General features: G+C 42.5%; 1 protein-coding gene across 2 annotated transcripts in view; it reads left to right on the forward strand.

Annotated features, from left to right (window-relative positions):
- The window catches only part of TOX2 (TOX high mobility group box family member 2), a 335,418-nt gene that overhangs the window by 280,776 nt on the left and 39,012 nt on the right, over nucleotides 1-15,630 (forward strand). For both annotated transcript variants that reach the window (XM_001381268.4, XM_007474193.3), the window contains exon 4: nucleotides 12,817-13,056. In XM_001381268.4, the coding sequence (XP_001381305.2) occupies nucleotides 12,817-13,056 (240 nt within the window). The remainder of the gene's footprint in view (nucleotides 1-12,816; nucleotides 13,057-15,630) is intronic.

Here is a 15,630-nt window from a genome sequence, read left to right on the forward strand (position 1 = left end):
AATGAGGGGATAAGATTAGCTGAAACCTAAGGTCCCTTCTCGCCCCAAATTTGTGACTCTATGACCCTTTCACTTTTAAATCTATGAGCCTATAATTCAGAGTGAAGCAGCCACCTAGAATGCTTTAAAAAAAAAAACCCTTACTTTCTACTTAGAATCGATATTGAGTATCATTTCCAAGGCAGAAGAGCAGTAAGGGCTAGGCAGTGGGGGTTAAGTGACTTGCCCAGGGTCACACAGCTAGGAAGTGTCTGAGGCCGGATGTGAACTTAGATTCTTCCAATTCCAGGTCTGTGTGCCCCAGATTGAGGAGTTTTTTGTTTGTTTTTTTGTTTTTTTAATCTTACATTCCGTCTTAGAATCAATACTATGTATTGGTTCCAAGGCAGAACAGTGGTAAGGGCTAGGCAATGAGGGTTATAAAGGACTTTCCCAGAGTCACACAGCTGGGAAGTGTCTGGAGCCAGATATAAACCTAGATTCTTCCAATTCCAGGTCTGTGTGCCCCAGATTGAGTTTGTTTGTTTGTTTTTAATCTTAGGTTCTATTTTAGAATCAATACTATGAATTGGTTCCAAAGCAGAAGAGGGGTAAGGGCTAGGCAATGGGAGTTCAATGACTTGCCCAGAGTCATACAGCTGGGAAGTGTCTACCTAGTAGACCACTCCAGTATCTTGGCCAAGAAAACCCCAAATAGGACATCAGAGGGATGGAAATGATGGAAATGATGAACATGAGAGCAGTAGGGCACAGCAGAGGAGTCAGGAAGCCCTGAAGCCATCTCATACAACTTGGGGGACGCCAGGATTGTCTCTTCATGGTGCCACACACAGAGCTCCAAGACTAGACTTCGCTGATGCTTGTTGTCTTGTTATTAGCAAAAGCATTTTCTGCACCAGGATGCCTCCATGCTGATGAAGTTTTGTTCCTGAATGGAAAAAAAAGAAAAAAAACACTGACCATGTTCACTGAACAGCAGGGAAGATCTGCATCACCTGTCACGTAGCAGGCACGCCAGGAATGCTTGGTGATTTGAAGTAGCTTTTGGAAATATATTTTTCATGATGGGTTGCCTTCTCAGTGGTTGCAGGAGGGACTGGAAGAGGGGAGAAGGAATTTGGAACTCAAACATTTAAATATATATAATAAGCATAATATTTATTATTGTCATAATGTTATATTTATATTTATTATAATATATTTCTATAAAATAGTTATAATGTATTATGTTTATATATATTACAGTGATCCCTCACCTGTCTTGGGAATTACATTTCAGAGACCCCCACAATAGGTGAAAATCTGCAAAGTAGCAGCGTTATATTTATTTTATTATTTATATATATTTTAAGGCTTTATAAACCCTTCCCCACTTTCCTATAAACCTTTTCCACACTCTTATAAACAGAGCCAATCAGCGCCCAGGATACAGAACACAGCACTCTGGTTGGCTCTGCTATATAGCAAAAACTCGTTGATACAGAATTAGATATGTATTTTTTAAACCCGTGATACAGTGAAGCCATGATTAAGTGAACCATGATATAGTAAAGGATGACTATCATTATAATATGTATTGTTATATTTATATATTATTATATTGTATATAATTATTATAATATAGTATAACATTTATGTGTAATTATAACATTATTTCTATATATAATTATAATATGTTATATTTATATATAATTGTTATAATACATTATATATAATTATTATAACTGTTATATTTATAGGCAATTATAATATATTATATATAATTATAATATATTATTTTCTATAATTATAATATACTATTATATGTAATTATAACATTTTATTTTTATATAGTTATAATATATTGTTATATTTATGTATAATTGTTATAATACATTATATATAATTATTATAACTGTTATATGTGTAGGTAATTATAATATATTATATATAATTATTATATTCTTGTTTTCCATAATTATAATATACTATTATGTAATTATAACATTTTATTTTTATATAGTTATAATATATTGTTATATTTATATATAATTGTTATAATACATTATATATAATTATTATAATTGTTATATTTGTAGGTAATTATATTATATATAATTATAATATATTGTTGTTTTCTATAATTATAATATATTATACTATTATATGTAATTATAAATTTTTATTTTTATATAGTTATTGTTATATTTATATATAATTGTTATATTTGTTATGTTTATATATAATTGTTATATTTGTTATGTTTATATATAATTGTTATAATATATAATTATAAAATTATATTGTATATAATTACTATGTTATATGTATATATTATTATAATATAGTGTTATGTTTTTAAAATTATAGTATATTATGTGTAATTATAACATACTGATATATAGTTATAATATTGTTATATTTATACATAATTGTTATGATATATTCTATATAATTATTATAACATACTGTTATATTTATTTATAATATTATTTATTTAAAATATACAATAATTCTATATAATACACAAAAATAAATAATAGCTGTAAATTAACCCAAATACTGCCCAGTAAAGATGAATCTGGTTGAGGTCTCTAATGTTGGCCTTTTCCTGAGGCTGGAATAGCTCTAGGCCGCTCCTCCTGCCCTGTGGTGAGAGGCTCAGGGAAGCTGCCCCCTCTACCACTGGGTACCCATTGATTGCCCAGGGAGCCTTCCCAGTCAGTCACCCCGCAGGGGGTGGGGGAGAGGCTCGGGCAGCAGCTCCATCGACTCCCTAGTAAAGGGAAGCTTGCTCCACAGCAGGCTTATCGAGAGTAAAGCTTGTTAATAAATAAAGCTGGGGGATCCTTCAACTCATGTTCACATTAATAGCGTTGATACAAAGGCAGACGGTCTGTGAGACGGTGTTTGATTTCTCTCCTGCTGGTTGTGCCTCCATGAAGCCAGCATTCGGCAGCAGCATGAGCTTAATGTCCTGTTTGAATGGAGTGGGGGGGGGGGCTCATTCCCCTCCTGACAGCCCTAGAGATTCTGGCCCCACCCCACCAGGGCGCGCTGCCCCTGGGCACACAGGGTGCGAGGCTGCGGTGGTGACTGCAGAGCCAGACAGGGTATGGAGCCAAGGACTGGGGTCACGAGGTTCAGGCCTTCAGTCTCTGGACAGTCTGTAGGGTAGCTGTGCTAAGGGAGGCTGGAGGGAAAAGATCTAACAATATAAATTACAGCAACCACAACAAAAGCAACTAAAATTCATTTTAAAAAAACCCCAAAACTTGAGGCAAAGCCCTTTTCAGATATTACTTCATTTGGTCCTCAAAACAACCCTGAGAAGCAGGGGTGGCCAGGGAGAGCAGTAGATAGAACACCAGCCCTGGAATCAGGAAGACCCAAGTTCAAATTCAGACTCAGATAGCTTAGTTCTCAGACCCTGGGCAAGCCTCAGTTTCCTTATCCGTAAAATCAGGATAACAGTAGCATGCATCTCCCACATCTCCAGGGCTGCTAGGTGGTGCAGTAGATAAGGATGTTGGGAAAACTCATCTTCCTGAAAAAGTCAAATCTGGCCTCAGACACTAGCTGGGTGACCCTGGGCAAGTCACTTAACCCTGTTTGTCTTTGTTTCCTCACCTGTCAAATGAGCTAGAGAAGGAAAGAGCAAGCTGCTCTAGTACCTTTGTCAGGAAAACCCCAAAAGGGGTCATGAAGAGTCAGACTCGACTGAACATCGACAAAAACCTCCTAGAATTGTCAGAATAAAATAAGATGATAATTGTCATGTCTTTGGCACTTTGTAAATGTTAGCTATTCTTATTATCATCCCCACTTTTCAGATGAGACAAATGAGGTCCAAAGAAGTTAAATCACTTACCCAGAGTAAGAGGTAGGTTTGAACCTAGATTTTCTTGATATTAGATCTACTATTAGAGGTCCTAATGCATGCTCCATCTACCCAAGAGCCCAAGCTTGGCAGGCAGATGTGTGTCTTGGTGGGGGGGGGGGGTGTCTGTCTGTGGGAGTGTGAATCCTAGACAGACAAACAGGAAGCTTGAGATGTGGAAGTCTGCAGGGACTCTTGGCCTTTGCCCCGACTCATGATTTCTCCCAACAGAACTGAAGAGTTTGGGGTCACTAAAAGAGGGCAGGGAACATTTCTCTCTACTGGGGCGGTGATGAAAACAGATTCAGCCTATTCCCAGACATCTTCAACCCACCTGAGAAGGTTCCCGTCCTCTTTAACTCAGTGCACAATTTATTGGCTGCAACGCCGTAAACAAATGAATTCGTTCGATTTCACTCCGTATCGGTGATTCAGAGCCAGGCTCCGTTGGATGGATCTTGGAGCTCTTTTGCCTTCATCCGTAACTTTTCAAAATTAACAACCAGAAACTGTGCCGTCTGCTTCATTTAGTCACAGCCAGAACTTCCTCGTGAATTGTATTTTCCATTCTGAAAAAGAGGAGAGAGCCCACACATGTCTGGGAATGGCGAGAGGAGCGGAGGTCGCTCAGTTCCCTCTCCTCATTGGCAGAGCCTTTGGGATCCCCATTCATTGGTCTCCGTGCAGCCTGCCTGGGTCAGAGAGCAGCCGCTGTTCTCACTTCCTTCCTGGGCCTGAGGAGGAATTTGGGGTGAGCTCAGGGAAAGGCACGGACTAGGTGGTTCCAGCTGGTAGGACAGAGAATGGGTAGTATGGAAAACAGGATGCCCGTGGCTGGCCACAGATGGCCCGGGGTCTCTAACGTCCGAATGTGGACCCCATAGGGCACACCCACGAGAAGACGGTGTTTCACAAAACATGCCCCTGGCAAGCCCTCTCTCTGCAAAGCTTCAAGAATTTTTTTTTTAATATAGCCAGGTGGCTCAGTGGATGGAGAGCCAGGACTAGAGATGGGAAGTTCTGACCCTGGGCAAGTCACTCCACCCCCATTGCCTAGCCCTTACCACTCTTCTGCTTTGGAACCAGTACATAGTATTGATTCTAAGATGGAACATAAGATTAAAAAAAAATTTAATCTAGGGCATACAGACCTGGAATTGGGAGGATCTAAGGTTCAGATCTGGCCTCAGACACTTCCCAGCCGGGTGACCCTGGGCAAGTCACTTAACCCCCATTGCCTAGCCCTTACCGTTCTTCTGCCTTGGAATTGATACTTAGTATTGATTCTAAGACAGCAGGGTAAGGGATTAAAAAAAAATGTACTCAGTAAGAAGACCAAAGACCTTGGAGCTTAAAAAAAGTGTTTGAGTCATACCTTTATTGTTGTTACTGTGTTGTTTTTAGTCACATCTGATTCTCAGTGACCCCATTTGGGGTTTGTTGTTTGTTTTTGTTTTTTTGGCAATGATACTGGAGAGGTTTGCCATTTCCCTCTTCAGCTCATTTTCACAATAAGGAAACAGAGGCCAACAAAGTGAAGTGACATGCCCAGGGTCACACATCTAGCAAGCGTCTGAGACTAGATTTGAACTCTGGAAGACGGGTGGGTCTTCCTGACTCCAGGCCCAGTGCTCTACCTAACAAAGAAGTGGTGGTGGTCTGGACAGAGCCCGGGTCAAGGATTAATCCCATATGGGCTACCCATGAGCAAAGAGTTTGCTAAACTGTAAAGCTTGCAGCGGGCTGATTTAATGGCCTTCAGAGAACCAACTGCTTTTTTGTTGTTTAGAAGCATCTATTTATATAACTGCTTAGTAAATATTTGTTGAATAAATAAATGAACCATTGCTACACCAATTAAAAATTACCATGTATTAAAGCAAGTTGAAATAGCACTGTAGTTGTGAATGAACTTGGAATGAGCTTAAGAACACTGGATAGGAAGTCAGAAGAGTAGAGTATGAGTCCCAGCTCTACCATTTACTCCCTGTATGACCTTAGGCAAGTCACTTAACTTCACTGGCCTCAGTTTCCTCAGCTGTGAACTGAGGACCTCAAAACTTCCTTACACTAATGTTATCTTCTGTGTTCATAATTTATCTGTCCAGCAGCTTCAACTGTATGGGAAGATAGGAAGGGGTAAAAATATGGGAGAGCCTTAGTCCCTACTTATTCTTTTTTTTTTAAACCCTTACCTTCTGTCTTAGAATCAATACTATGTATTGGTTCCAAGGCAGAAGAGTAGTAAAGGCTAGGCAATAGGAGTTAAGTGACTTGCCCCAGGTCACACAGCTGGGAAGTGTCTGAGGTCACATTTGAACCCAGGACCTCCTACTTCTAGGCCTGACTCTCCATCCACTGAGCCACCCAGCTGCCCCTGCTACTTACTTTTATTTTGCATATAATTCTAACACAAGTTTAAAGTATTACAGAAATGTGAGATGCTATTATTTTGCTTTCCATCTCAAGTGGATCAGAAGTAGCAAATTGTGAAAGGTCAATTCTTCAAAAACCTAAGAAGGTTTTCAGTGGTCAAATTTCACAGGTTTCTTGTATGTAGCCTGGACTCTGTTAACCTTTAATTTAATTTAATTTAATTTAATTTTCTAAAAGAGCTTTTCCAACAGTATTTTGTTTTGGTTTTATCGGGAATTGGTTTTATTTGAAATATCCAGTTTATAAAGTTTTTCTCAATAAAGAAGTAAAACCTTAAAAAAAAATAGCAAGTTGGTGGGGAAAGGAGCTAATACTGCTGGAGGCAGACACCCTGAGGACAGGTAGAAATAATGGCCTAACAGGGAAAAAGAAACTTGAAAAGTATAAAAAGCTAATTAAAAGGAAGGGAAAGGGGAATACACTTTAATATGGCACTTGCCAGCACTATGCTAAAGCACTACATTGAATCCTTGCAATAACCCTGGGAGATTGGCGCTGTTATTTATTATCCCCATTTTACAGTTGAAGAAACTGAGGCATTCAGAGGGTTAACTAGGATGTGTGAATCTGGATTTGAACTCATGTCTTCCTGACTAGCACTCTTATCTGATGTACCACCTGGCTACCTCAAATAATAGAAGCACTGAGGCCAACAAGAAAGAACTCTGGATTTCTCATCTAAGTGGCTTTGCCTTTCACTATCTATAATCTTGAGTGATTCACGAAGCATCTAGGTGTCATGGATTTTGAACCAGGAGAATGTTGCAAATATGAATGGCCAAATATGTTACTATAGGAATGTTATGGCGGGGGGGGGGGGGGTTGGATAAAGTATCTTTTTGCTGCTTGTAATAGATTAGGCAGGTGTCAAATAGCTTGTGGCTACTGAAGCTCCGTGTAACTGTTTTGGGCCTATGCAAGGATAACTGCTGGGGACAGATGTAAAAAAAACCCCTCTATTTAATAAATATTGGAAAAGGTTTGAGGAAAGGTAAGGAAGATCATGAAGGTTGAGGATTAGGATTGATTCCCTATTCTTAAAGGGGTCTAAGCTTTCCCCACACCACTAGCCTGCAAAGGCTTGCTTCCTGCTTGAGGAACTTGAGCCTCCTTAAAACTATCACTAATTAATCCTAATAAGGACCTGAGTTTGAATCATGCCTCAGATACTTACTAGCTGTGTGACCCTGGGCAAGTCATTTAACCCCTGCCTCAGTTTACTCATTTATAAAACTAGGAGATTGGGCTAGATCCTGTGAATTCCCAAGACCTAGCCATCAGGGCAGTCCAGCAGTTCCCTTACCCTCGAGGACTAAACTAAACCTCTGAAATACTTCTTGTTACATCCCAGAAATGAGACCCTGAATCTCAAGGGAACGTTTGAACAATTCTCAGGACCCTCTGCAAGAAGTCAAGGAAGAGAGCCAGCTGGGTGGCCCAGTGGATGGAGAGCCAGGCCTAGAGACGGAAAGTCCTGGGTTCAAATATGAACTCAGACACTTCCTAACTATGTGACCCTGGGCCAGTCACTTAACCCCCATTGCCTAGCTCTTACCATTCATCTTCCTTGGAACCAATATGCAGTATTGAGTCTAAGACAGAAGGTAAGGGTTTAAATAATAATAATAAAACAAGGAAGAGTGGCTGCCAGGTAGCATGGAGGATAGAGCACCAGGCTTAGAATTAGGAAGACCTGAGTTCAAATCTGGCCCCAGACAATTAGTAGCTACAAGTCACTTAAACCCCAATTGCCTGGCCTTTGCCACTCTTGTCTTAGAATTGATTCTAAGGGAGGAGGAGGAGCATATGCATGCAGTTCATCAGCAAAGTTTCCACCTAAGATGGAAAGAAAAAAAAAACCCACCTTGTTTAGTGCTTTGCAGATGTGAACCTCATTCATTTATTTGGGAAATTCAGTTCTATGAACCAGGCCCACTTCCTGAGAGCGAGAGATAAGTGAGGTGCAGCCGGGCTGCGTGGCGTGCAGCTTGCAGAACACGAAGCCTTTCTCACAGGCCCTACAGGGATGTCTTGTCTTGGGTTTTGGTTCCATCCTCCTTACCGGGCTATGACAAAATAGGGCCAATCTGTCTGCCATTGTCTAAATGGTGGTGTCTTTCCTGCACTTGTGGAATTTCCAGTTTAAGGAGCTCCTCTTCTCTCTGCCAATACAGGGTGAGACCTTCTCTGTTATACTTAGTTTCCAGAGTAGCCTGGGACATGGAAAGGTTAAATGATTTGCCCAGTCACACAGTCAGGCTGTATTACAGACAGAACTTGAACCCAGGACTTTCTGGCTCCAAGGCCATCTCTCTAACCATGATATCACTTCTGCCTTTTATGGCTTAAATAGAAATTGAGTTCTTTTTTTAAAAACTTTTACCTTCCATCTTAGAATCAATACTGTATATTGGTTCTAAGGCCAAAAAAAAAAGGGGGCAGTAAGGACTAGGCAATGACTTGCCCAGGGTCACACAGTTGAATTTTCTATAAATGCCAAATCTTGGGCCAAAAAAAAAAATGTTCCTTCTATTGTACTGCTATGATTTAAGGAGGGGGTGGGAACTTAGTAAATGCTGTTATTATCCCCATTTTAGGGGTAAGAAAACGGGTTGAGAAAGTAAGGGACTTGCCCAGAATGGAACAAATATTAAGAGTCTGGGGCAGGATTCCAGTTCAGCTCTTCCTCACTTCAATTTCAGCTCACTGGCCTCTAGATCAAGGAGTCCCTTATATATAGCATATCTCTAATTTGTTTATCTGATCCCTTTCACATACCCTATCCACCCCCACCCCCATTCATTTTCTTAACACCAAAGGATTAAGTCGTTCTTTAGAGGCTAGGCTAAATTCTCCAGAAAAAACCATCCATGGGTTCCTTGTTTGTTGCTTCACTCCCCCGGGGCCCCTGGGCTCTGATAGGTGACCCTTCCCTTGGTCTTACAGGGATCCGGTCCTTCGTGCTGTCTCGGTCCCAGCCCTTAACCCGGTGCCTAGCACATAATAAGGGGTCTGTCTGTAGATCTAAACAGTTAGGAGGGGGTGCTTGTGGGGAGACAGAGATGAAGAAGGCCTGCTGCCTGGTCTCCAGGAGCTCTCAGTCGAGTTCGGCTGACGACCTGCGGCCTGGTGACCTATATTTTGGTTTTCACCCAGCCCCCTCCCCAACCTCTCTAAGGTATCAGCCACCTGGTGCCTAGGGACCCAAAGGCTGTGGTTGAGATGGGAGGTGTCTCTGAGGCCACCCAACTTGGCTCCGACTCAAAGAAAGAGGCTTAACGGTGAGCCTTCCAACACCTCATTGTACCAGCCGGTGCCTTTCAGCCTTCCATCCCACAGACACCTTTCAGGGTGGCAGGCTGTGTGAGCCAGAGATCTGCAGGGCACGGCACCCTGATGGGCTCATTGAGCTCCATTCAAACCTGCCTGCCTCTCCATTCTCCATTATCTTCATCTCATCCAAGCCAGGAGCCTTCATCTGGAGGAAACCATTCTTGGGCCCTTGAGGGAGGCTAGAGAAATCCCGGAACCCCATGTTTCCTCCTCCTCCCCTGATGTTATAAACACAGTAAACATCAGAAATGGAAGGAGTCTGGGGGAAAAGGATATTTTTTGTTAGGATATTTTTTGTTGTCATTGTTCAGTCATTTCTTCTGTGTTCGACTCTCAATAACCCTGTTTGGGGTTTTCTTGGCCAAGATACTGGAGTGGTTTGCCATTTCTTTCTCTAGCTCATTTTCCAGATGAGAAAACAGAAACCAATAGGGTTAAATGATTTTCCTGAGGTCACACAGGAAGAAGAGACTTCCTGGCTTAAGGCCTTACACTATCCACTGCACCTGAATCTATTGCACCTATTCTGCACATTTTAGTCTTAGGAAGTTGGCTAGGGCATTGAGAGGTTATTTGCCCAGAAGCCGCACAGCCAGTAAATTACAAAGGAAAGACTTTAAGGCAGGCATTTCTGCCTTGGAGAATAATCACTCTATCATGTTTCTTTGTACATTATAGACACTAAATAAATGAATTGGTTCTTTGTTGATTAATTGATAGAATGGTAACAGCTGACACCCCCAATCCTTCCTTCACACATATCTCACTTTGATGGATCAGGCTTCTATTCTAGGAGAAAAATATATATTTCATATAACAGTCTTGAAGGATAGAAAGACTTAAGAGAACAAATCCTGGCATCTCCCAGCACAGCTGCCCCCTGCAAGGTTGCCCTGGATTGAGGAAGTGATCACTTCTTCACACAGCAGGCTAAAAAATGTCACTATAGGTCCATGTTGGTGAACCTATGGCACATGTGCTGGAGCATGCCAGAGGGAGCTGTTCTCCTTCGCCTCTCCACCACACCTGAGGACATTACTCACATGACCCACCCCTGTGCCCAGCTGCCCAATAGAAGTGTTTACTCCCTCCCCTGACTGGGGAAGAGCAGGGGTGGGGCTCACGTGCAGCCTGAGGGCACTCAGTCTCTAAAAGTTCACCATCATTGCTATAGGTTGTTGAAGCCAACTGGTAGGCAGTGGTCCCAAACCAAGTTATCAAGGGAGCTTCTGACGCCAGGGTATATCCTTAGGGCTTAATTTCTAGGAGATCTATGACTAGCCCTCCTGTTCCTCCCTTGGTCCCTCTGCCAGAGATCTCTCAAGCTGGCCCAGGGCAATATTTCTCAGGCCTAGTTCAATTAGCAATTATTAGTCACTTCCACCAGGAAGCTAGGTGGTATAGCAGATAGAGTTCTAGACCTAGAATCAGGAAGATTTGAGTTCAAATCTAGCCTCAGATACTTACCAACTGTGGGACCCTGGGCTAGTCATTTAACTCCCCATCCTCAGGTTTCTCATTTGTAAGATGGAGATGACAGAGTTGTTGTGAGGATCAAATGAGATAATAATTATAAAGTGCCCAACAGAGTGCCTGTCACATAATGGACACTGTGTAAATGCTTATTCAGTTCTCTTCAGTCAAAAAGTATTTATTCATACATGTTCTGGGCTAGGTACTCCATGAGAAAGAAGAGGAAGGGATGAGAAGGCAAGCAATCTTGGTCCTCAAAGAGCTCACATTCTAGTGGGAAAGGCAATATCGTAACTCTAAGATATAAACAAAGAGAAAACACCCTAGGAGGGGAGGAAAGGAGCATCCTACAGAGGTAGGCTTTGAACTGAGTCCTTAAGAAATCCAGGGAAACTGAGTCAGAGGTGAGGAGAGAGAGTATGGCAGCCATGCAAGACATGAAGATGGGAGAAGGGCCTTGTTGTGTACAAGGACATGCTGACAGGCCATGATGGCTTGACCATGGAGCCTATGGAAACATGTTTTAAAGAACTGGGAAAGAAAGGAGCAGGTTGTAAAGAGCTTTATGTGCCAGCTTTCTCCGTTTCTGGAAGCAGTAGGGATCCGTTGGAGTTTGTTGAGAGGGGACTGTCGTGGTGGGATCTGTGTCTAAGGAAGATCTCTTGGGCAGCTGAGCAGAAGATGGATTAGGGATTCTTGAGGCAGGGAGACTAGGAGACTGTTGCACTAGTCTATTATTAGCCGCGGTGGTGGCCTACTTGACCTTTTCTGGCGAGCTATCTGGCTTGTGGCTGGGGGCTAACAGTGACGTGTGTAGCTGACCCAGACCTAGCCTACTGAGGTGCAGAGATGACTGTGTAAAGGCTGTTGGTGACCACATTTCAACCAGCAACCGGACAGGGCAGGGGGAGGGAAAGGGGAAGTTGCAAAGAGGTATGGGAGTCATGGTGGAACCTGGCCCCAGGGCAGATCTGAAGGTTACTCCTCTATCTTCCTTGTGTCCTATCTGTTGAATTCAAAATCAGCATTGTTTTATTGCTTATATATTAAAAATATAACTTTCCCTCCTTCCTGCTTTTGAAAAATGATTCTTTTTTTTAGAAATCTAACAACAGAAAATGTTTGGTGACTGAACGAGGCATAATGTATAAATCTGAAATAAATGTTATTTAAAGTAGGAAAAAATTATATTTGTATACATGTAATTATTTTTTTCATTACTTATAAGCTTCTTAGCTTGTCATTTCAAGCCTACCACAATCTGTCCCCAATCAATAAAGCAGCTTGATACTGTGGAAAGAATATTGCATCTAGAGTCAGAGGACTTGGGTTCAAATCCTAGCCCTTCCATTCACTAGCTGGATGACCTTAGTCAAGTCACTTAATCTATATGGACCTCATTTTCCTCATCTACAAAAATGAGGGAATTGGACTAGATGGATTCATGAGATTTTTTTTCCCAGCTCTAAATCCATGCTTCTATAATCCTATTGGCTGGCAAGGGTCCAAAGGCAACAGGGTTTTCAGGGGGCCAAAAGAGTTCCCATTTGACCTTTCCCACTATATACAGGGAATCCTCTGATCAAGGAGGGTTCATTTCTGACCAGTAGCTAAAGGTTTTGAACTCTTGATTCCTTAATTCTCGCTTATGATGTGTGTTTTACAAACCCATGGGAAAATATTTTTATTCTTAAAACATGTTTCTCCTCACTCAGATCCAGGAGATGGTCCATGCAGAAGCATCATCCTACGACTCCAGCAGACAGGTGTCCCTGCTCAATCGCCCCACGATGCTTGCTGGTCACATGAGTGCCCTCAGCCAGTCGCAGCTGATTTCACAGATGGGCATCAGGAGTGGAGTGAGCCATGGCTCCCCATCACCCCCAGGAAGTAAATCGGCCACTCCATCCCCCTCCAGTTCCACTCAGGAAGAGGAGACAGAAGCTCATTACAAGGTAGGAGCAGTCCCTTTGTTGGAAAATACTTCATAAAAGTCATAGGAACCCCCCCCCCCTTCTTGCTAGTGCCTCCCTGCCCGAAATGACAATATGGTGTTATGTTATGTTATGTTATGTTATGTTATATAAATTTTGTATATTCTTATATGAGCATATATCATCTCTCTTTATATACCTGGAGGGATAGGAACTTATTGATATCCTTGTATCCCTAGAACCTAGTACATAGTAGGTAATTAATAAATACTTCCTGATTGAGTAATAGAAAAAAGACCAAGATCTTTTCCTGTTTGCTTGAAAAAAGGAATGGGGAAAGGAGAAGAAAATAGAATTAGATAAGGGTAAGGGGTGGGGGAGAAAAAAAGGGAGGGCAGGCGAGAGGAACAAATCAGAGACACAGAGAAGAAGGAATGGGGAGAGGGAGAAAGAGAGACAGACAGAAAGGGAGGAAGGGAGAAAGAGAGAGAGAAGGGGAAAAAGATGAGAGAGAGAGAGAGAGAGAGAGAGAGAGAGAGAGAGAGAGAGAGAGAGAGAGAGAGAGTAATCACAGATAGTAGCAGTAGGTTCTATGAGTCTGAAACTACAATAAAGCCAAGCAGAGGCACAGGCTGGTAGAGCCCAGCAGGAACTTAGAGAATCATCAACCACAACACAAAGAGGATCTATTGCCTTCTTTGTGAATGTCTAATTAACTAATTAATTAACTAATTAATAAGCATCTTCCAGACCATATATTCCCATCAACCAGGATTGATCCCAAAACCTGAATTTCTTTCTCTACACACCCACACCTGTGACTCCCCTGTGCCCTAGAGTGAGGGAGCACCTCTTTAAAATGCTCTCATGAGCTCTCAGAAAGATTCAAATCCACCATTTTCAGATGTTACATTATATGAGTGGGTTACAGATATATTTACTATATCTATGCACGTGTGTGTGCGCATGATTATGGGTGGGTAGATTATGGATTTTCGTGTTATATATTACATAATATTTCTAGTATATCTTATATAATTATTGATTATATATTAATATATGGTCTATGTAATCATATTCACACAAATGTGTTTTGAAAGCATGGTCTTTAGTCATTTTCCACTGGATCCAATCCCAGTCAAATATAGCCACATGATACCCTGGTTTTTGTCAACAGGAAGTGTGGTCTCTAGGCTGTTGGGGGAAGGGGAAAGGGGTGTGTGTGTGTGTGTGTGTGTGTGTGTGTGTGTGTGTGTGTTCAAACCAGATATTGCTCTGCCTGAGACTTTGTCCTCAGCCTATCTTATACCTTACTAAAGTCTGAGAAACCTCATGACGTGGGGTTGCAGGCCTGAATAGGACTCATTTAGTGACTCGTGGAAAGGTTGGCCAGAGGCTCCAGGGCCAAAGAATAAGAAGAGTTGACTGAGACTAGCCGTTTGAAGCACAATCCTGACATGCTGATGATCACTGAAGGAACTTTTTTTTTTTTTAGCATAAGATGGATCAAAGGAGATTAAGACAGAAAGTAGATGCCCCCCCCCCCCAGCTCCCTAATGGCTGAATGACACTAAGTTAGGCAGTGCTTCCCTTAATAAGGTACCCTTTCACCTCCAATGACTTTAATCCAAGCTCCAGCCTGGCAGGCTTAAATTAAATACATTGGTTGGCTTCTCTGCACATTCACTAATGGGCAGCTGTCCATTTGACAAATGCTGCTCTCCCAAAGCTGGGCTAATGACCAGGCAAGGACTGATGAACAGAAAATATTTGCACAGCTCCTGACTTGGCCAGCTAAAATATAGCCTCTAGTACTAGGCAGTGTTGTAGAACCACAGACCTGAGACCTGGAGGGAAAGTTAAAAGATCACCTGGCATGTGTACCCTCACTCTCTGTCTCTATTTCCTTCTCTCTTCTCTCCTCCCTCTCTCCCTTTCTCCTTCCCCCCCCCCTCTCTCTCTATCTTTCTCTCTCCTCTCTCCCTCCCTCCCTCCTTCTCTCTCTCCCTCTCTTTCCCCCTGTCTGTCTCTGTCTCTGTCTCTCTCTTTCTCACCCTCTCTCTTTCCCTCTGTCTCTGTCTCCCTCCCTTTCTCTCTGTCTCTCTTTTCTCTCTCTCTCCTCTCCTCCCTCCCTCCCCCTCTCTTTCTCTCTCTCCCTCTTTCCCCCATCTGTCTATCTCTCCCTCCATCCCTCCTTCTCTCTCCTCTCTCTCCCTCCCTCCCTCCTTCTCTCTCTCTTTCTCACCCTCTCTCTTTACCTCTGTCTCCCTCCCTTTCTCTGTCTGTCTCTCTTTTCTCTCTCTCTCTCCTCTCCTCCCTCCCTCCCCCTCTCTTTCTCTCTCTCCCTCTTTCCCCCATCTGTCTATCTCTCCCTCCATCCGTCCTTCTCTCTCCTCTCTCTCCCTCCCTCCCTCCTTCTCTCTCTCTTTCTCACCCTCTCTCTTTACCTCTGTCTCCCTCCCTTTCTCTGTCTGTCTCTCTTTTCTCTCTCTCTCTCCTCTCCTCCCTCCCTCCCTCTCTCTTTCTCTCTCTCCCTCTTTCCCCCATCTGTCTATCTCTGCCTCCATCCCTCCTTCTCTCTCCTCTCTCCCCCTC

This window comes from Monodelphis domestica, chromosome 1 (assembly GCF_027887165.1).
Source record: "Monodelphis domestica isolate mMonDom1 chromosome 1, mMonDom1.pri, whole genome shotgun sequence".
NCBI lineage: Eukaryota > Metazoa > Chordata > Mammalia > Didelphimorphia > Didelphidae > Monodelphis > Monodelphis domestica.